Source organism: Mytilus trossulus, chromosome 9 (assembly GCF_036588685.1).
Source record: "Mytilus trossulus isolate FHL-02 chromosome 9, PNRI_Mtr1.1.1.hap1, whole genome shotgun sequence".
Lineage (NCBI taxonomy): Eukaryota > Metazoa > Mollusca > Bivalvia > Mytilida > Mytilidae > Mytilus > Mytilus trossulus.
Genome location: NC_086381.1, coordinates 77,672,956 through 77,695,077, shown reverse-complemented (window position 1 = coordinate 77,695,077; position 22,122 = coordinate 77,672,956). Strand labels below are relative to the sequence as shown.

At 30.8% G+C, this 22,122-nt stretch overlaps 2 protein-coding genes and 1 long non-coding RNA gene across 3 annotated transcripts; all 3 read right to left on the bottom strand.

Annotated features, from left to right (window-relative positions):
• Nucleotides 1-615: 615 nt before the first annotated feature.
• On the bottom strand, nucleotides 616-8,356 carry LOC134684215 (uncharacterized). The gene is made up of 8 exons (XM_063543487.1): nucleotides 8,211-8,356; nucleotides 6,725-6,770; nucleotides 5,822-6,058; nucleotides 5,054-5,128; nucleotides 4,233-4,361; nucleotides 3,092-3,283; nucleotides 2,346-2,429; nucleotides 616-1,400 (listed from the first exon to the last, which is right to left on the bottom strand). The coding sequence occupies exons 3-8, from the start codon at nucleotides 5,858-5,860 to the stop codon at nucleotides 939-941; spliced, it is 981 nt and encodes a 326-aa protein (XP_063399557.1). The 5' UTR covers nucleotides 5,861-6,058; nucleotides 6,725-6,770; nucleotides 8,211-8,356; the 3' UTR covers nucleotides 616-938.
• Nucleotides 8,357-8,849: 493 nt separating this feature from the next.
• Nucleotides 8,850-13,192, bottom strand: LOC134684954 (tetraspanin-3-like). Its single transcript, XM_063544276.1, has 6 exons — nucleotides 13,184-13,192; nucleotides 11,730-11,960; nucleotides 11,006-11,080; nucleotides 10,214-10,318; nucleotides 9,459-9,626; nucleotides 8,850-8,939 (listed from the first exon to the last, which is right to left on the bottom strand). The coding sequence occupies exons 1-6, from the start codon at nucleotides 13,190-13,192 to the stop codon at nucleotides 8,850-8,852; spliced, it is 678 nt and encodes a 225-aa protein (XP_063400346.1).
• A 12-nt stretch (nucleotides 13,193-13,204) lies between these two features.
• On the bottom strand, nucleotides 13,205-15,702 carry LOC134684214 (uncharacterized). The gene is made up of 4 exons (XR_010101204.1): nucleotides 15,661-15,702; nucleotides 15,266-15,382; nucleotides 14,134-14,288; nucleotides 13,205-13,254 (listed from the first exon to the last, which is right to left on the bottom strand). It is a non-coding gene; the product is annotated as an uncharacterized LOC134684214 (long non-coding RNA).
• Between the last annotated feature and the right edge of the window lie 6,420 nt (nucleotides 15,703-22,122).

The following is a 22,122-nucleotide window of genomic DNA, read 5'->3' as shown; positions in this document are numbered from 1 at the left end:
TCGAATCATTCGAGTCCACAAGTGTATTGTTCATATATTCAAGTAATATAAGGCAAACAGGTTTGTGAAAAATAACCAATTACTGCGCATCTGATGTTTCCCTACACAAAATTGTGAATATTAAAAGACAGCATTAACAGGAAGGGAGACGTCAATTAACTAGAATTCAAGCGATTCAAATCATTAACAAAACTTTTGATGCCGGTAAACTGTTCACCAATAACATATCAAGATCGTAGTCGTTCCCAGCCAAATAAAATTTAAAATTATTTTAACACTAAGAGGCAACTAGTCCGCAGACTTCTGGAAAAACTATAAGAACAATCGGTAGATATATAAGCAGGAACAAATAATTGTAAAGTGATTATAAGTTAGCGGACCGTGTTGTGTTAACATTTTGTAATCCGAATACTTAAAAATAATTGCGAATGCATGTACAAGTACAGTTATTTTCGCATAATCATATACTTTTACTCTGGTTTTTGCAAATTGGTGTAGGGTACGAGATTTTTGTTCAGTGTTTTCCCGTTTCTTTTTTATGCAGTAAAACAAATTAACAGTTCATAACAATAAAACATGAAAAAAAGACAATCAAAGCAAATATAATAGTTTTTCAGAAACTGATTGAAAAATTTATTACTAATGTTTAAATTAATATTTGGTTCACAACATTAACAGAAATTATTAATGTTATTGTCTTAATCATGCAAAACAGTTACCTTTTTAAAGTTTTTTTTAGTTTTATACACACACTTATGAGCGTTCTGCTAACAACTACATAAAACAAGCGTCGATTGGTGAGTTTTGAAGCGACAAGAAAAGTTACACCGAAGTTGTTTTTACTTCTACACAGATATAAATTCTACTGATTTATGTTCTATTATGAAAGAACATGTACATAATCAAAAGGAAACCTGATATTATATGTCTAGTTTCTACTAGTTCGATGTGTCAGTCGCATCTTCAATCGCGGTGTCCCTCGCTGTGGTATCTTTTTCAGCCACTGTTTCGACTTCCGCAACATCATTCAAAGTTGTACCAGTGACTGTTTCCACTTTCATATTTTCCCCTGCAGCTTTATTTTTGTACGCAATTTCCATCGATTTTACAGGTTGTAATTCAATTTTGTCTTCGTGTTTATCCTGAATAATTGTACTTTCTTTCTTTTGTAAATCAAATGCTCCTCTCGACATCGACTTCTTGATTTGTGGTATTTTTTCTGGTTTATCCTTCTGTATTTTTTTATTTTCTGATTTATTTGCTTCATCCCCAATTGATTGTTTCAGCATGATTTTTTCGTTTTCTCTTATGATTTCTTTTGTGTCGTCACCAGCTTTTATACCCAGCGTTAATTTCTTTAGCCTTATAACGTCGAATACAGTCATTATAATGCAACTCATCTGAAAATCATAATTAGAAAGTAAATTTTCTGAGTTTCATTTCAACACATTTCGAAATAACCCCGTAAAGCCGTGTTATAGACATAGTCACTATAATGAGTACAAAATGGCATTTTCCCCTAAATTTATGGAAACTGTTATGAAATTTTTCATTCCTATATTGAACAATTCTATTCTCCCAAACTTAAAATTTATATTGCTTACTGCAAATGAGACACATTGATAAAATTCGATGTGGATTTAACCTGACAGTTACCAAACATCACAAAAACTCAAATGTTGTGATATGTGTTATTTACATAATTTGTTATGTACGCTTTATTGTGTGTGCTTTTTGTTTCGGCACAGGGCTAAAATGTGGTCAGTAGTTGCATTGTGAAAAATAGTTAACATTGTCATGTAAATCTGATTTTAAATATATATATATATATATATATGACGTTGTATGGTTGAATGCCAAATGAACAACTAATGAAGCCAATTTGTTTCATTGAACAAATAAAAATAATTCGAAGCACCTTTCGTTGTCTACCCGAAGTGTAACTTGTTCATAATGATAAGATTGAGAATGGAAACGGGTGATATGTCAAAGATATAACACCCCGATTAAAGAGCAAATAACAACAAAAAACTGAGACTATCTTAACGTATGGATGGTTGAATAGCGGGTACATAAAAAGTAGTTTTTAATTAAAATGCGATTCAAACTGTCTGAGTTGATCCTTTGTGGAAACTTTTATCTACTGTAGCTTTTAGCTAAATATCAGTTTCTTGCAGAATAATTCAGTATATTGACTACCAGTATTGTGCGAGCATCAAAACGCTTTTGTTCATTGGATTAATTTCCTGATTACGTATCATGTCAAGTCCAAATACCATGAAATACTGTAAAGAACTATTAATCACATCACCTGACTTAAATATGTCTGTTGATTCAATACACACCTCAGCTAAAATGGTGATCGCCATGAACACAAAGAAGATTATGCTGTATGTCTTCAATCTTTTTTCAACTGCATCATCACATGACTGAAAGATATATTATTTCTTTTGATTTGTTCATATACATTGATGTTGCAGACACTGATTTTCTGGAACAACATGTTTAATAAATTTTGATAAAGTTTGCATGAAATGGTGTTGTCACTAATATTGATTATCTATTTTTTTAAACGATATGTTACCTTTGATTTAGAACATAAAGTTCACAAATTTTATTAAAAAACGCTCATATTTGCATATCCACTCATCAAAACCTCCGTTATCTTGAAGATTTCAAAATTGTAGGAATTTAGGTTGGAAAAAAATAAATTAAAAAGAATTTTACTTGAATATCATTATTATTATTATCAACACTGTACTGATTGGAACGTTTCGTAAGGTTTATAACTTGTCATCGTGTGAAGTATAACCCCGTCTGCTTCATTATTTATTTAAAACTTGTAAAAATAAATCTCATATTTCATAAACACAACAAAACACCCTCAGCACCAAATTTTAATCAGATTCATTATGAATCGTAAAATAATTATTTTCTTGAAAATTATGGGTATAGGGCAACATCGATTTAAAATGATCACCCAAGTGAAATGTTATTTAGGCTTTTGCAATTAATCAATTATCCACGAAAATGCATTTTTCGCTCAATCCACCAAAAATGTTTCCTTCACAAATGAGTACCCAGTACTAACCTGTGAGTAAAAGTATCCGTCTAGCATAGATGTTGTACAATGGCTATCTGTCCTAGTAGCGTATGGGAAGACATCAGACTGGGATATACAACATTGTACTGGAATTCGATTTCCAGATCTGTCCCCAGACGAGTACCACTTGGTGGAGGTAAACGATGATTCTATCAATGATCCTACTCCACAGCATTCTGCCTATAAGTGCAATGTTACAGATCAAAAGTTATAAAAGATACCTTAATTATGATGTAATACGCCAGACCCGCTTTTTGTCTACATCAAACTCATCAGTGAGGCTCACATCAAAATAATTATTAAGCCAAACAAGTAAAAAGTTGAAGTGCATTGAGCATTGAGAACCCAAAATTCCAAAAAGGTGTGTCAAATTAATACAGATATGCAAGCACACCACATCTTCCTATATTTATTGTAATCTATTCGTGGGATAAGAAAATCCTTAGTTTTACCAAAATATTATAGTTTTGTAATCAGAAAATTTATAAAAATGACCATATAAAGGATATGCATGTCAACAATGAAGTTCTGACTACTGGACTGGTGATACCCTCGGGAACAATATATACGAATTTACTGTATCTTGAAATTGCTTACAATATTCTATAGTGCGTACTTTTCCAAAAAGTTTGAAGTCCTTTCCAATGCGTTGAACCAATTATATTTCGCGCACAGTTTATTTTAACGATTTTAGCGACAGAGAAAATAAGGCGAATATCAATCGTCACGAAAATTTAAATTTTGATTTTTCCTTACATAACTACTTTAAATGAATTTGAAAATCGACAACTAGTAGGCTAAACAATGGTGACCGATAAATAGATATTTGCGATATGGATATAACATGGAAATTTCAGTGAATAAAAACAGTCCAATTACTGGTACATTTGATACTATAAAATAACCATATGGGTATGTCAGGCATAATAATTATTATAATAAGAAAAAAGATGTGGTATAATTGCCAATAAGACAAGTCTCAACAAGAGACCAAAATGACTCAGAAATTAATAAATATAAATCATCAATGAACAAAGCCCATTACGCATTTCTAACTATTAGAGTATTGATTACAAACACATATCTTCTATGTGTCTTAATTTATTAAGAGATCTTCCATAAGTCATACCTGTATGAAAAGGGTATTCCAAGAGAGTGATAATGACGTGTCGTATGTTGCTGAATTCTGAGAGTACTGATAGCCACCATCTTGACTAACAAATTGTGCTCTCAGTTCATTTTCTAGCTCCGATGAAACCTTTGATTAAATTCAAACAATACAATGATGAATACAATTTCTCTATAATATATTATATACATCATTACAGTAAACATCTCAGGAATTTTTTGTGGAGTGTTTGTTTCTCACTATTTTGTTTGTTTTGTTCTGCTGTCTTTTAAATAAGTATTGTTTTTAGTTGTTTGTTCGTTTACATTTTTTATTTGTACTTCAAAACTCTAAATACTTATACATGTTTTACGGCTAGAAAAATATTAAATTTGTTACATTTTAAAATATTTTCGTGATTTACTGTTCAATTTACTTTGTTTATATGTCAACTTCATATTGTTTGATTCGAGTGAAACTGAAGACTATACAGTAGACAAAGCGGGTGTCTGTTGTACAAAGTTATATGCCTAGAATCTTAATTTATTTCATAACCATTGTTGGTTTGTGTTTCGTATCCGATATTATCACCTACTTTCACTATTGTGTTCATGTTAAAATATAATTGCTGATTTATGTTATGATTTCATTACCCGTATTGTTAAACTATAAAGTTATGATTGTTTTCTTAAATATTTTCACTATTATAAGTCGAGTAGACTTATGAGCAAATTTGTTTACTTTGTTTCAATAACGTTAAAAACACAGTTTAAAATGATGCAAGATTTATGTCTCTTTAAAAGACGTTATCAATACATACATTATCTCATTTGTTTACTTACTCCAGCCAAGAACTTTCCCCATAATCCTATTTGTACAATGTTAGAAACTACAACAGCACTCAATAACCCAACAGTCTATAAATTCAAAATGGTATGATTAACATAATTCGAATGACAAACAAATGTAGCTTTCATCATCATATTGTTGTTGTTTTGGGCTTCATAAAGTTATCATTAATTCTATATATTGTTTTGCTTGTTCCAAAATTAATTAAGCTTTATATTACCATTTGTTAACGAACTACAGTTTTGGGGTTTTCCTTGGAATCCGTTGTTTTTTTTGGTATATTACTGTTTTGTTTTGTAATACCATGAATACCAAGTATTATTTACCATTTTTTTCAAGTTCATATGGCGTGAAAGCAAACCAACAACTGAAGAAAACGCATACAAATTCAAGTAAGCAATTAAAGGTTCCTTTTTTATATCGTGAACAAAATCTTCGATATTATAGGTATAAAGTAAATACGAGAACAATCCATTAGATCATGATCGAAATCCGTAATATGACTTGAAATTTGTTTACTTTGAATCATTAGGAAAGCAATCAATACTTTGTGTTTTGTGTCTTACGTTTTATTTATTTTTCAAATAAGAGTTTGTCATGAGCAGGACATTTATATGTGTAATATATACAATCTCAAAGTTAAGGTACATTTTCATCAAAGTTAACATATCCAAGGTATGCCAATTCTTATGAGCTTGATGGATTGGTACAAAATAACGATAAAACATAATTTCATATTATTCAAATATTAAAAAGCTTACCAAAATATTAAGGACTGATTTCCATTTCTGTAAGGCCATCACAACTGTGGAAAAGATAACAATTGCTATAGATACTAACGAAAAGGTGACAGCCACAATGGAAAATATGCTGATGGCCCTTGAGAAGGTATGATCGGTAACGTTTATTCTTGCAAATATGTCTTCTATATCCGAGTTACCAAATACTTTGTCGTATCTTATATTGATGGCTAGACAAAGCACCACAATGCTACATATCTGCAATATTAAACAGAAGTATTTTGGCGAACAATAACAAAGACTTGTAAAAAACATGAGTATTACTTTTTTTTTAAATAATAACTTGATACATGGATAAATTCATACACATACACAAATGTGTACCGTCCTTGAGAAATGTTTGCATTTGTATAAATTCAGTTCAATTATTTAACTTTTATTGAATATTTAATTCTAATTAAAGTGCTTATGCATGGCCATGAAACACAAACACTGGTATACATATCCAACATCATTTAAAAATAATCGAACTACATGTTAACTCAATGCAAAACAATAAATAATGTATAGTGTTTTTGTTATTGTTAAATTTGTTTATCGAGTTTTAATGTCGTTGCATTCATGTGAACTTAGTCAAGTTAAATCTTAAAGTTTTCTGCTCTTTGGAAGAAGAAGAGGTCACATGTAAAGAAATTATGAAATAGACATACTCAGTTGGTAATGTGAATCATAAATCTTAAAGAACCGTCTAAAATGAGGTAAAACTTTTGTAATTTTTACAAAAATCTTCTTTCCTATGAAATCTAGGAATATAGATGAATGACAAAATTGGAACCATCAATGATTCCATTATCAACATGTTTGCTATTATTAATCTTATCTTATCTAATCATTACACAGCGTAATCAAATAAAGTGTACTCACAAATATAGTTCCTAGAGATATAAATCGAACCAATGCCAATTTAGACCTATAATGTAAGTAAAGTAGATTATTTAAGTAAGATGCTGCAGCCTAAAATTGCGGTTTTACAATGTACAATAGTATGTGCAAAATCCACTTGTATCTTTAATAAGGTTGTTAAACATTATAACAAAAAAAATGTGCTAAAAAAATTAAAAAAGGCAACGTTGGTATACCGCTGTTCAAAACTCATAAATCCATGGACAAAACACAAAATCGGGGTAACAAACTAAAACCGAGGGAAACGCATTAAATAGACGAAGAGAACAACGATACAACACCAAAAGGCAACACACACAGAAACGGACAAAGCATCAGACAAAATACCACGATAATAACAAATATAACATCAAAACCAAATACATGAATTTTGGATAGACAAGTACCGTGCCACGTCTTATCTTAATATCTCAAAAATAAGAGAAAAAAAACGACACAACGTTAAAATGCAACACAAAAAGAAACGAACAATTATAATATAACAATGGCCATCTTCCTGACTTGGCACAGGACATTTTTAAAGTGGAAAAAATGGTGGGTTGAACCTGGTTTTGTGGCATGCCAAACCTCGCACTTTAATGGCAAAGTTAAGTATAACATTGAAATGACAACATTAAATTACAGGACTACAATACAAATAAACAGGAGAATATATTAGACAAAGAAACACATGATAAATAGATAACAAAAAAGCATCAGGTTTAAAATTCAATATGCCAAAAACGCGCCTCGTCCACACCAGACTCATCAGTGACGCCCATATATAAAAGATCGAAAGTGAAAAAAAGTACAAAGTTGTATAGCACTGAAGATCAAAAGTTTAAAAGATAGTGCCAAATACGGCGTTGTTTTTATGTATGGGATAAGAACATCCTTAATATTTAGAACAATTCATGCTATTGCAAACAGTAAATTTTATCAAATGAATATCAAAGAGATATACATTACAAAACTGAAGTATTAATTAATTACAGAAAACTAAACCCGAATTCATGTTAAGACCAACACAGAATAGACACACCATAATTTGCATGCCTAATTTGCAGGCCTAATAACATTCCTAGTTTGTCGTATACAACTATAATACAATTCTTTTATTCACGAATTGGACCTACAGAATAAGACTAAATGTATTCACCGGATTTGTTATAACAAAGGCAACACGACGGGTGCCACATGAGGATCAAAATCTGCGTGCCCTTCTGGGGCACCTAAGATCACCCAAAGTTTTTGGTAGGATTTGTCTTGCTTACTCTTTAGTTTGCTATGTTGTGTCTTCTGAACTATTATTTGTCTTTTTGTGTTTTTTTTTATTTTTAGCCTTGGTGTTGACAGTTTATTTTCAATCTATAAGTTCGACTGTCCCTCTGGTATCTTTCGACCCTCTTCTTTAATGCACCGGGAACCTAAATATACTAAAATAACATTTACTTATTTGTTCAATTACCTTTTCCAGTTACTTAAAAAGAACGATTTGATTCCGCTGCAGATTTTTCTAAATATAACAGACTTTGTATGCCTTAGTTTTCCTGTTGAGATGTCGGGGTTTTCCGTCGACCTTATATCTGAATACTCCTTGTTTACAAAGAAACACCCAACGATCTAAGGAAAATAAATGTATGTTTTTGTGTAACTTTGTAAAATAAATCATCAAATGAAAACTTCAAGTACAAATGTATTTGCTTCATAAATTAATTATTTTAACATTTAATACTTGTTTCATACTTGAAGCCCAAGTACAAAATTATGATAAAAATGATGTATTGTGGCCAATCATTACGTTTTTCACTTAATATTTCAATACAATGACAATTGTTTTGTTTTTTTTAAATTCAGATGAAAATTCTATAAAAACATAATATAAAGATGCATTTCAGAATTTTTCATTGTTCGCTGTTTTGCTCCTTGTTGAATGTCGTATGCCAAATTTTACGTCACTTGGTCTTTGATGCATATATCGAACAATTTATTTATAGTTTTGTGTTACCTCTGTTTCTCTTTCTTTTCTTTTGTACTTTTACATGTGCTAAAAATCTATAAATGTTTAAGACCAACACAAATCAATGTATATAATACCACAAATGAATCAAACCTCTAAAACAATTTGCAGGAGCACAATCGCAAGAAACCATCCAATAAACATATCAGTCTTGTCCAAGATTACTTCTGCACATGTCTGAAAGATGTAGATTAAATATGTTCAAGTTTTTCCTTTATCATAACAGTTTTAGTATATTATCTAATTTCGTTTCCTTTCATTTTCAATTTTAAAAGAGCAGCTACGCTATCTGTAGAAGCAAGCACGTGTATAATTTTGACTTATTCATAGTATGTGTTCTTTCCTTGGTTGTCATGCTTATCTGTGACAGGTCACTTCGACGATATATGAAAAGATACTTCAAACCAACTATTTTTGCGAGCTATTTAATTTCACAACGAGAAATTTCAAACGAATATTATTTTTTTTTTTTTTAAACCGGTTCTTAGAGTAGGTACTGAACTTTTGTATTATTTTCTAACATAACGACACACAGTGATCACATATATACGTTTATTCATGCTGCTGTACTAGAAAAATCTGACTGCAATTTAATCTTGTTAAGCCGATTAACGTTTCTGTAAAATGTGCAGCAGTAAGGTTATAAAAAATAGTTTTTATGCATTCAATTTAGTATCACGTGTTTATGAAGCTTACATCTGTTTTGTAGCCACCACAGCCACCAAAATAATTGAAAATGCCACTGTAGGAGTTTGTATTTGGATCTTCTTTGTCTAGTATTCTGAGATTAGCATGTTTACAACAGAACTGTATTCCCTGAGTCGTATGTGTTTCGGAGTAATAATGGACACCACAACACTGCAGCTGAAAACATATTCATTAAAAATTATATCATGTAGTAATGACCTTTCTGTAACATCATTTGTTATTGATTTCAAATGTGTTTGTATTTGAACAGGATTTATCCACAACCCTTAAGCTTCTAGTACTAAATGTACCATATATGTCAATAGATTTTCGCTTAGCAATTGTATTTTGATATGTATTCAATTTCGATTTTTATTGATAATTAGTACGTGTATTGTCTTTAATTTTGATTTTCATGTATTGAATCACCGTATAACAAATGCTGTTATATTATGTTATCAGTTTTTTCCTTCAAATTACAATAAAAAAATATTCCTGTTTTTCAAATGTTCCTACGTATAACCCACAACGTAGAGATAATCTTTGATTCAATAAACACAACATGTTCTTATAATCTCTGCTTAATATTTATGTTTCATCTGAAATGCAAAATAAATATGCAGGATTCTTGGGAGATAAAACAAAATACAAGTGTCTTGTCATACGTACATTATCATTGACATCACTAATTTGAAATATCAATACACAAGAAAATAAAAAAGAGTTCATTATAACAAGTTGAATGAGTTACATGTATATCTTACTGTCATGATCATGTCATTCCACTTTCCCGTGATTTCATTTCCGTTGCCTCCATAAAAATATCCTAATTGTTGTAACCATAACTGAAATTTCATACCATCGTTGATCTACAAAGGAAGTTATGTAACGTTTGAAGGACAGATTTAAGAAGACTATAATTTTTTTTAGAAAATCCACAGCCTTTATCCTTGTACGTTCATATTTTGCAATTTGATGACTGAAATATATAGGATTAGTGCATGCAGTGCTAGCATTGATTTCCTTCAAAACAAGTTTATAAATGTAGTTATTGGTTGAGACAAATATAAATATGGCCAAAATCAAGTACACCTTTTAAGGTGCGCTCGACTTTAGTGACTCAGCACGAGGTGTTTTGGAATTTACAGGTTGCTTAGAACTTTTTATGAAAAATAAATACTAGCACATCATAAAAAATCAAGTGAGTAATTTATGTTTCAAATTTTATAACAAACATCTCAGTATTAAAGGCTGTGGATTTTCTATTAAAATCTTGATTTATTTGCCACAAAGTCCTCGTTTCTTTTAAATGCAATGAAATAGTAAGCATTAATGCTTTGCATCAAGTTTCCCCTTTGAAAATGTACAAAATCTCTATTAATTATTATATCTGTAGTTTTGATACAATTGAAGCTTGAAAAGTTCGTACAGAAATGGCTACAGAAGGGGTCATAAACCTTTATTTATAAAATATAATGGTTCTCTAGATGTAATATCCTTAATCGTTGGGCAACGTTTGAATTCCGTTAATGTACTTTGTATCTACTTTTTCTTACCTCTTCAATAAATACTATCCATATAACAACTGCAATTACTCTTGGTATATGCAAAGCAAAAGACAGAACAGAGCTCTGGAAAGAAAATATGGCATAAGAAATATAATTCGGATGAAAGAGGTATTATTCCACTAGGTGAAAAAACAAATTGTCCAGTCAGGAACTAACCATAGATACATGGACCAGGATTAAAACAAAATATTTTCGACAGACGCGCGTTTCGTCTACATAAGAGTTTTCAGTGACGCTCGAATTCACAAAAGTGTTTAAAAGCTAAGTAAGACGAATTTGGAGGGCATTAAAACCAATGGTTGCCAAATACAGTGGACATTTCTAATTTAGTTATGAAAATATGAATTTAAAGTTGTTTGCACCAATTCCTGAGTATTATGCTAAGAAAATGATTTATATCTAGTTTTTATATATCAGCACATTGTATGTTTATTTCAAGAAAATCGGATTTTTCTTTTGTTGGAATGTCAACCAACGATAGGAAAAAGACAAAGTTTGAAAGTGTTCATGATAACACATGTAAAAACGCGGTTTTATATGGTATCAACAATTTCTAGGGATATTATACTAAAGTAGTCTATGTATATAAGTATTTCAAGACGTACAAGATTTAATACAACGTTTGGAGTTAAGTGACATTTATAGTTAGTATTTAAGGTGACATAATTCGTCAATCAGTCTCAAGTATCTCTATCTTTCTATATTTACTAACCGTAATAAGAAAGCGTTTCGATTTTCTCCAGGATCCAAGCAAGCCAAGTACAGCCACCAACAAAGTACATATTCCAATTACAACCGATGCTGCAGCTAAACCCACCAGTATATCATAGAAATAGTAATGGTAAAACTGCATCTTGTAAAATATATGTCTGAGTGAGCCATCACTAATAAAAACGTCCCCTATAAGTGTTAATCCTAGTCCAAGAAGCCCTAAACCTGCAACCTATAATATATGAACTTAGTTTAGATTAAATGTTGGGGACACGGTTTTTCACCAGCAGACTAATTTATCGTCGCCAAGTTATGAATGTTTATGTCCCAAGTCATGATTAGTTGATTCAGTGGTTGTCATTTGTTGCTGTATATCATAATTTTTTTTCGTTCATTGTTTTGTACAAAAATTTGGCTGTTCTTTTTTGTCTATTGAACTGTTTTACATTTGTCATTTCGGGCCATCATAGTTAGATATACGATATTGGTATTGTTCATTGGTAATGGCTGTATGGTGATCATTTGTTGTTAACTTCTATACAATGTTGTTTCTAGTGTAGAGTAGTTTATTCGTGTTGTTTATTCTTTATTTTTCTATGTTGTGTCATGTGTACTATTGTTTTTCTGTTTGTCTTTTTTCATTTTTAGCCATGGCGTTGTCAGTTTGTTTTAGATTTATGAGTTTGACTGTTCCTTTGGTATCTTTCGTCCCTCTTTTTTGGCAATTACACATTACATTTTATATGTGTATTATATAATTGAGCGTAGAACTAAAGTGGTTTTTTTTTGTTTTCTTTTTGTTTTCTATTTTCTTTCTTTTTGTATCTATTTTAGCGTTAAAATGGCACACTTATTTTTTATTCGTGTTTGATTCGTTACAAGATTTAATTAAAGACAGAGGTGAGATTTGTAATTTTGATTTTAGCAAGATATAAACGTGTTGAAAACATCTCTAATCAGGTAGAAAAAACTGTCATGTCATCAATATTCATATTACAAATGTTGAACTTTATGAGAAAGTTGAAAAGTTATGGCAGCGTTTTTGTTAATGGTGAATACAGAGAAACACTCCAAGCGTTTTATCGCGTTGTTTTCATTTTTACAAGTTTGGCTTTTTACCACTGTCAGTGGACTGTAAGTTATTTTTAGTATCTTCAGCTTAAACATCAGTACTTCGATTGTGACATCATTTAAATTAAAACATCTGTTAAAAATTTCGGTTTATAGAAAGTAGGGCTTCAACTCCCTCAAGCAAAGTTGTCCGTTTATCGATTTAGCTATTTTGTTTATGACCTTTTGACTATAGCGCTCTTAAACTTTCTCAGTTCTTATTCATCCTTGGCTTTCAATATTTTGCTTTAAGCATTCCTGGTGAAGTTCAATCTAAATACGTGCTACGGCTGCAGACAATTGCTAACGTGTAAATTTCATCACTAAATAGAATCTAGACCTTACGAGGCCCATGACTACTATTACTTACAAGCGAGCTTATTTTAAGTATGACCGATGCAAAACCAACTTTTGACCTGCAACGAAAATAATGTTAATCGATAAATGGTTTTAAATTTGCTGCACCAAATGCGCATTTTGGACTATTCATATCTCTTGAATGGTGTTATTAACATGGTTAAATACTAGTGTAGATTAATTTATTTATTCTGGGTAACAACTTACATCTTAGAAGAATTTTTGTTTCGTTATGGCGAAGTAAGTCACTCGTTGAACATTTAATTTTGCGGTTCAACTGAAACCACAAAATCCACGACAAATTTTGTCAAACGAATAATAATAAATCTTCAGTAAGTTTAAGTATTATTAACGCTAACAGTCTTTATTCTTAATTAGTCTAAAGTGTGTTTAATTGTCAAACAAAACTTTACAGTTTGAAGTGTTTTTTTAATATATATACGTTGTGTCTTTTTTCAAAAATAATTATGGAAATGTATACCATTTTGTATATAAAGATTTCATATTTACAGTCTTTTTACAAAAGTGAAAACAATAGGATGATCAAAATGAAACCTGTGTATAGGCTACAGTCCTTGGATGGTGTTAACTTCCCACTAACATTATACATCATTACACCATTCATTCTGCTCCATTACCCCATACAGGTTACACCTTTACACCATACACCTTACACATTACATTATAATGCAATTTAATTTCAGGGAAAGCGTTTGACTGTTTTAAAAAAGAATTTTGATTACAATATTTTAAATTAATGTATAAATTAAAAAACAGTTCTTATCAATAGTTTCAATAATTTTAAATGTCATACACCATTATTTAATTTTTTAGGGGGTGGTTTACACCATCCAAATAATTTCCTGTTGCTCTCAACTACTTTAATTACTATAAAACCAGAAAAATATGTTGCCAATTGAAATAATACTATATTTTACCTGCTCCAATTATCCTTTATGAAGATGATCAAACTCCGTAACATACCATGCTTTAAACTTAACAATAAGTAATACTTGTTCTCCGAAATGCTTGGTTTCTTTTCTTTGAATTCAAGTTTACGGAAGATATATTCAGCTGCAACTATTGAACAAATCTGTAAAAGTAATATTCCGCTAACTGAAAACATCGTATTCGATTAAATTATTTTACCACATCGTTGATTTCACAATATTTCTTTTAAAAACATACGTGTCATTTAACCTAGAAATATAGTAATGTACGATTAATCTCCACACAACGATAACTCGAATACAGCTGCTCGAATATAAATTATCTAAGACTCTTAAACATATCAAATAATGTAAATAGGATCAAAAGATTGGATTAAAAGAAAGGTTAATTCGAAGGTCAACTCAGAAAAACGCATTAAACGCATACAAGCCATAGCGTGTTGTGATATTTTTTCTATCAAATGTTCTTCATTATTTGACATTACTCCCTGCTATTTACATTGTTCTTTTCGATATTGGTCCGTATCGTTTCTATACTCTTATAATTATATGTATTTGTCTTTTGGTTTTTATTGATTGTTAATTGAGATGCAAAGGATACCAAAGAGTTAACAACTAATAAGTCGAAAGCAAAATGATAATAAACTCTTCATAGATATTAGGATGTTAAACTCCAATCGTTTTGTCTACAAGACTCATAAGATACGCTCGAATTTAAGGAGTTAAAAGGGCACACGAAAGTATAGAGTTGAAGGATGTTAAGAAGCCGCAATTTCGAAAGGTTTTCCTATGCTAAGACAATCCAATTATTGCCATGACACAATTAAATTATCAAAGACGTATAGCAGTATATAAAACACAACTCTGGAAACAAAATACTCAACAATTCGAACCTAATCAATACTATAAAGAAAGGCAAGGGGATAATGAAAAGTAAAAACTGAAAACGTCATGTCAAAAAGTTTAACCCAACAAACATTTGAAGAAGAACACTTTATTGAAAACATAACAAATTGAAACACGAAATCCTTCCATCACTGATCGTGCTTTTGTTCGGGCTTGAAGAGTTAACCTGCTCCTCTAGAAATTCCACACAGCTTTACATTATATTGATACATACCTGACAAACCATGCACGTCACAATTATCCCGATGTATATTTCTAGATAGCTGCCTAATTCTTGGACATATAAACTCCAGCAATAGTGCCTTTCCGGGCTTGAATTTTGACATCCAAGCTACAAAATCGAAGAAAATCCTCATTCATGTTAGATGTGTGCTTATTATTTATAGTTTCCATACTAATGTAATCAAATTCAAAAAGTGACCGACTCTTTTTGCGTAACTAAAGTCTAAGCATTAACCATCTTCTTTTTCAGATTTCAAAAGTTATAATCCTTGAATGAAAATTAAAACACGTTATTGTCACAATATGAAAAAAAAAATTGTAGCATTTATTTTAACTTCATAATCTACCTGCTGACGTGTCCCTAACACAGTAAAGTTGATGTCTCACCTTAGTTAAGAACTCAGGGAATGTTTCCACACGGTTCCAGTACGATAAGTAATTAGAACCAGACTCATAAGCTTTTGTGTAATTAAGTAATGTATTGTAGAGTTCAGTTTTCTGTTATCCCAAAAAAGAGAAAATTAAGTTATATTCGACTCAATGTTCTTAGTTATCTGTATGTCTACATTAAATTAAAAGCAAATTGTAAAACTGAAGATAATGTTATTGTTATTCGTATGGATGAATTACTGCATTTTCTATTTCAGTGGTTTTTCTTTTTTAATTTTTCTTTCTTTCTTCTCACTCTTTTTTTAAAATTTGCTCAACATCAGAGACAATGAAAACAACTTCAATTTAACCCCGCCACATTATGTATGTATTTTTCCTAAGTCAGGAGCCTGCATATCAGTGGTTGTCGTTTGTTTATGTGTTACATATGGTTTTTCGTTCATTTTCTTTAATATAAATAAGGCCGTTAGTTTGAATTGTTTTACATTTGTCATTGCAGGGCCTTTTATAACTTACTATGCGGTATAGGCTTTGCTGAAGGCCGTACGATGAACTAAAGTTGTTTATTTCTGTGTCATTTTGGTCTCTTGTGGAGAGTTGTCTCATTGGCAATTATACCACATCTTCTTTTTTATATTCATCATGTTTGTTTCCTCAACTGGGTTTTTTTTCTGATGTATTTTAATATATATGACATTTGTATTGCATTAATATCTTCTCTCGCTTTGTTAAGTATATTTATAATGTGCGAAAGAACCTCATTTTTTTCAAATATTCAATTTGTATACTGTTTATTTAGAAAAAATAACCACGTTTTCATTATTGCAACTTGGTGAGCATCGCATAAATACGAGTTAACATTCTGATAACTGATTCAAATATGTATTCTCAAATTCTCAAAATAATCTACATTTTTTGTCAAGTCTTCAAAACCTGCAATGATAAATACAGGAAATAATTTCAATGATTTTTTTTTTTATGTCTGTTGTATTTTTTATTATAATTATCAATATGGACGAATTACCTTGTGATATATAATCGACAGAAGTACTATATATATAATGTATACACAAATCAGGAAGGAACTCAGGACGACGGCCTAAAACAAATAAATTAATTGCTATTCATAAAAAAACCAAAGCTAAAATGTGTGCATGTTATTAAGGGCATGATCTGTTTTTATGTCATTTAGAGCAGGATCTGTTTGCCCTTCCGGACCAACTGAGATAACCCTTAGTTACATCGATTGTATCACTAATCGTTTGAAAAACACAGTACACAGAACTTGTATTGCTTTTATTTGTTAGCCAAATATCAGTAGAGCCAAGACCTGAAATAACTGTATTTTTTTTAATGGCATAAAAAGTATACTTTTTTTCTAATATCACTTTTGTTTTATATCTATATATGTCCAATTAAGAGTCAAAATTCAGCTTGCGCTGATTGAATATAGATGTGATAAAAACAATCCTAAACTTCTTTAAACATGAACAGCTTAAATCTAAAAATAAAAAATAAAAATATCATATATTAAAAGCCGGGCTTAAAATTAGCGCTATGAATGTGATAGAAATATTTCTTGATTTTTTCTGTAGTTTTTTACTTACCACTGCTAACATTAGCTTCTCCCTTCTAAAAGCTCCATACAATCCAACAATGCCGGTAATAAGTTCTACCACAAATACTCCAATGAGGGAAAATATAATTGATCTAACAGTTGATCCTAGTGGCATCCCGGCTACAACTTCCAAGTCGATGATTTTAATAACTTCTTCATCTAAAATATCGTCTTTGACTTTGATATATACTGACATGAATATGAAACCAAAGGTCAGGGTCTGCAATGAATTTTTTTTTTTTCTTAAAAAAAACGTTATTTATTTTCATCAATCAAACGGATATATCTTACATTTATTTTCAACTGCTAGCGCTTTAGAAACTTGATCACCTTTTATGTGACATGCGCTAAAGTAATGGTGTTTCTAATGAAGTAGGGCATGTTTTGATACTTTATGGAAAATGATATCCACAGACCGTACGGTATGTTTTGGTATCATATGGGTTTAATAGGAAAAAAATAAAAAAACAATTACCAAACATGTGTAGCTTTAGTTCTCCAAGATGCTATTTTAACATTAGATGGATAAGTGAATAACCGTACACTTGAAATTAAATGTTTGATTTATTCTATATCTGAATCCCATTTTTGTACTCTCCCTCAACTTGACACTAACTATCACCAGAATTTTTTTTTTAATTATTTAATATGTTCATGTTTGCGGTCCATGCATGTTCCTTTGCATATGCATTTTTTTTTTCTTCAAAAGTTTACCAATATTATATAACAATTGTCCTTGTATGTTTTGTTTCAACAGTTAACCTCAATTTCAATGAGCATATTGGCCTTTAATTAATGTACTACTAACATGCTTATTACAGGAGATTAAGAGATTAATTTAGCGTGACCTTTTTAAAAGTTAGACCATCTTTTTTATTATTAGTCGGACCGTACGCGTACGGTCCGACCGTATGCGTATTTTCAAAAAGTACGCATACGGTCCAAATCCTCATACGGTCTGGAACATATCCACCTATAAAGATGAGACTGGATATTTGCAACAATATATACACATGGAAAAAAGTATTGCAACACCTTGATTTTTTAAAATTTGAAGAATCAGCCTCTTTTTTTGGATAAATATAATAAAATATGTGTATAATATTATTGAAGCATAATTTATACTATAAATCATAGTTTATACTATAAATCATTTTTTTCAAACATTTTTTTGTTCGTACATTGGCATTGAAACGAACAGAAAAATTTTGAAAATGATTTATATAACCAAAATTTTAATACCAAAATGGAGTGTTTTTTGTACAAGAAAATGCGTTTTACAACTTTTACTGTATTCGAACTTTGCAATGTCAGACATTTCAAAATTAATCCTTAGATGACTGTTCATATCATGGTTGATCGTTACACGCCAAAGAAATTAGTACTTTGTGCGCAGCCTCCATTCAAACGGATAACCGCATCTACACGTCTTCTGTTTCCTGCAATAAATCGACGAATTTGTAACAAAGGTAGCAGCAACCTTTTCTGATAAAGGGCATTGTTTATTTCATGATGTGTTTGAACTGGGGTGTCCTTCGCGCACTTACCGCACAATAGTGTCCCACATATGCTCGATATGGTTGAAATCCGGGTTACGATCGTGCCATGGAAGATAAACCGACTTCCATTTGAACATTGGATCTTCCTCCTCGATGCTAATTTACAACTTTGGCAAGCTCTGCACTACATTGGATACGGAAAACTGTGTGTCTGTTCGTTAGCAACGGTCTCCGAAATGGTCTTATCGCACGATAACCAGTAGCGATGAGTCGATCTCGAACAGTTCTTGTTAAAAGGCTCCTGTATGGCCACCACTCTCTTTTTAGGATTGTCTTGTATGCAATGGGTTTCCTTCTGACCAACCTTCATTATGCTTGATTTTCCTTAGCAAATAGTATAGGCGGTCTTCAATATCTCGGAATGTCTTTAACAGCGTTTATTGCCTGATTTATTCTCAAAACGACTTATAGTGAAATGGTGATGACCAACAATACGTGCAGTTTTTACAGCGACATCCCTGCTCCCCTTATGCTGATAATCTGCCATCTTGTTGCAGTCAAGGACCCATTTTAATGTGACAATCACATAACTTTAAAAATTTGAGTATTTTAAGGGTTGAAAACAATGAGGATAAAAACAACTGTTTTGCTGTTTACGGGTACAGTAGCTGCATGTGCAGATACAAAAATATCGAGTCGATATTTATTGATTAAACTCAGGTGATACTTAAATAATGTTTAACTAGTTCTATTTAACCAAATTATATCCCAAAAAAATGATAAGAGTTTTTTAAAATTCAATTTCGATTTGGTGTTGCAATACTTTTTTCCATGTGTATATATAATAAGGATTTATATCTACCAATAAAAGGCTAACTGGGTATATGTCACGATGTGTGCAAGTGTTATAAAAACATGCTTTATCCATCAATTAAGGGGTGGCTGAATATTTGTAACGATATCGAAAAGTTTTACAACGAAATGATGTAGTATCACATAAATAGTCGTCACACAAATCATGTTGGCACCGAAAACATTTCCTGGAAGAGTTCAAACTGTTAGGTGTTGTTCAGATTCATAAATGTATGACACAAATTTGACTGCGAATGACATTTAGATTTCATCATATTCAATATTTTGGAAAATCGTAGTGTAAAGAATTATCTTGTCATAAAGGTTTACCTATTTTCACAGCGCAGGTGTTATAAAACTCATTTAACAAATACACTAGTTGTTGTCAATCTAAAGAATACATTAACATAACAATTGGAAGATTTTATCAATATCATGTACTTCATATCTCAAATAAATATTACCAAATCGGTTCATTAAATAGTCCGATGGCGTCATGTATGATAAGTTAGTCGAAATTGCGTATGAAAAAAAGGGAATAAGGGGATGAATTGCACAAAGAAATCTATTACCAATCAAGCCTTAACATTATACAAGCAAAAATAAAGGAAATATTCTTAAAACATTTATTATAAAAGAAATGGAAATTTTCTTCAAACATTTATTATAAAAAAAAAAGAAATTTTCTTAAAACATTTAATATAAAATTAATGATATAAGAGCATGAACATCAAGCACAACTGTATAAAAATGACATTTAAACACATATTAAAATACAGCTTGGTGCTTCAACAATTGTTGAATAAAATTAACGGTACCAATTGTCTTGCACCAGATGCGCATTTCGACAAAACATGTCTCTTCAGTGATGCCCATGGCCAAAATATTTGAAATCCAAAGCTTATATATAAGATGAAGAGCTATAATTCAAAAGGTCCAAAACGTATAGCCAAATCCGTGAAAGGAATCAGAGCTTTGCATATAATATATACATTCCTTGATTTATAATAATTTCTAATATTTTGAAACAGCAAATTTTGATAACACAAAAAATCCGTATTTTTATACCGAAGTACTGGCTACTGGGCTGGTGATACCCTCGGGGATTTATAGTCCACCAGCAGAGGCATCGACTTAGTGGTAGTAATAAAATTAACGGTACCAATTTTCTTGCACCAGATGCGCATTTCGACAATAAACGTTTCATTAAAATATAAAGATTTTGCACATATATTTTTTTTCTTTACTTATATAAATCATTATTCATGATTTCAACCTGAATTTATTTTGATTTTTATTTGTGTTTTACAATCTAAAACTCAGTTATTTGCAAATAAAACATTTAAACATTATGTACAATTAATAATGTAAAACGTTTAAAAATTCAATGCTTATATTTCGGATGACGCGTGTTTTGTCTAAGTATCATCAGTGTCAATGACACTTAAACATTGTTAAATAAAAATACATTGAAAGGTCAAATAAGTACGAATTTAAAGTGCATTTAGGATTCAACACAATGCAAAATAACTTACCCTTGTAATTAAAGAGGCGGTCAGAATAATATTCGCTGATACAGTAATATGACTTCCATTTATTTTCGCCATTTTAAAAATTATTTGTTGATAGTAACAGTTGTACGGTTGTCAATTTAAAGATCTTGGGACATTTTCGTGGTATTTGCTCTAGACAAAAAATCTATTTTTAAACGTTAAATTTAAAGAGATGATATGTTAGGCTAGTATGGTGTGCACTAACCCTTCTAGTTCATGGTAATTCATTGTCTATGTGAACAAAAGCAAACGATTAACTATTATAATAATTGATTTCCGCGAATCTTTAAATTAATAACTGTACATATTGCACAACAAACACGTCTTTTTTTAAATTTAGTTGTAAGACATATGAACATGATGAATAGTACATTTTTAATTTAAGTTATGTAGATAATAGATATTTATAAAACTAGATACAACATATAAGGAAAAGCTGAATAAGAAACAAATCATGCTGATAATCGTTCCCTAGAATTTGGTCGGGGGCAGGTTTTCAATTATTTGAAATTATAATGATTGGGACTCCCCAAATTTATAAAGGCTGTTTGCAAATCTTTTTTTTTATTTTGTTTATCTACTATTTAATCATTGCAGACTTTTCAAATGCTATTTTACTGTTAAACAAATGAGCATTTTTTCAGCGTTTTTTTTTTTTTTATTTTATATATTGTACAAATCTGAACAATATTAATGTGATCTAATACTGTTTTCAATGCTCAACTTCGAACTTTATTTGGCCTTTTTGACACTTTTTTATTCGAGCGTCACTGATGAGTTTTTTGTAAACAAAGCGCGCGTCTGTCGTAAATGTAAAATTTCAATGCTGGTATCAATGATGAGTTTATTCACCCTTAACTTTATTAAATACAACATCAAATTTGTTTTTTTCGTTGAATCAGATTAATGTTACCTATTGTTGTGCATCTAATTTATG

Coding starts and splice junctions, on each gene's coding strand:
- LOC134684215 (XM_063543487.1), bottom strand. CDS start 5,860: ATGGCCTTACAGAAATGGAAATCAGTCCTTAATATTTTG. Junction 4,362..5,053: donor GGGGAAAGTTCTTGGCTGGA/GTAAGTAAACAA, acceptor ATTTAATCAAAG/GTTTCATCGGAGCTAGAAAA. Junction 1,401..2,345: donor CGATCACCATTTTAGCTGAG/GTGTGTATTGAA, acceptor TATGATTTTCAG/ATGAGTTGCATTATAATGAC.
- LOC134684954 (XM_063544276.1), bottom strand. Junction 9,627..10,213: donor GGAATGACATGATCATGACA/GTAAGATATACA, acceptor ATATGTTTTCAG/CTGCAGTGTTGTGGTGTCCA. Junction 8,940..9,458: donor GTGGTGGCTACAAAACAGAT/GTAAGCTTCATA, acceptor TACATCTTTCAG/ACATGTGCAGAAGTAATCTT.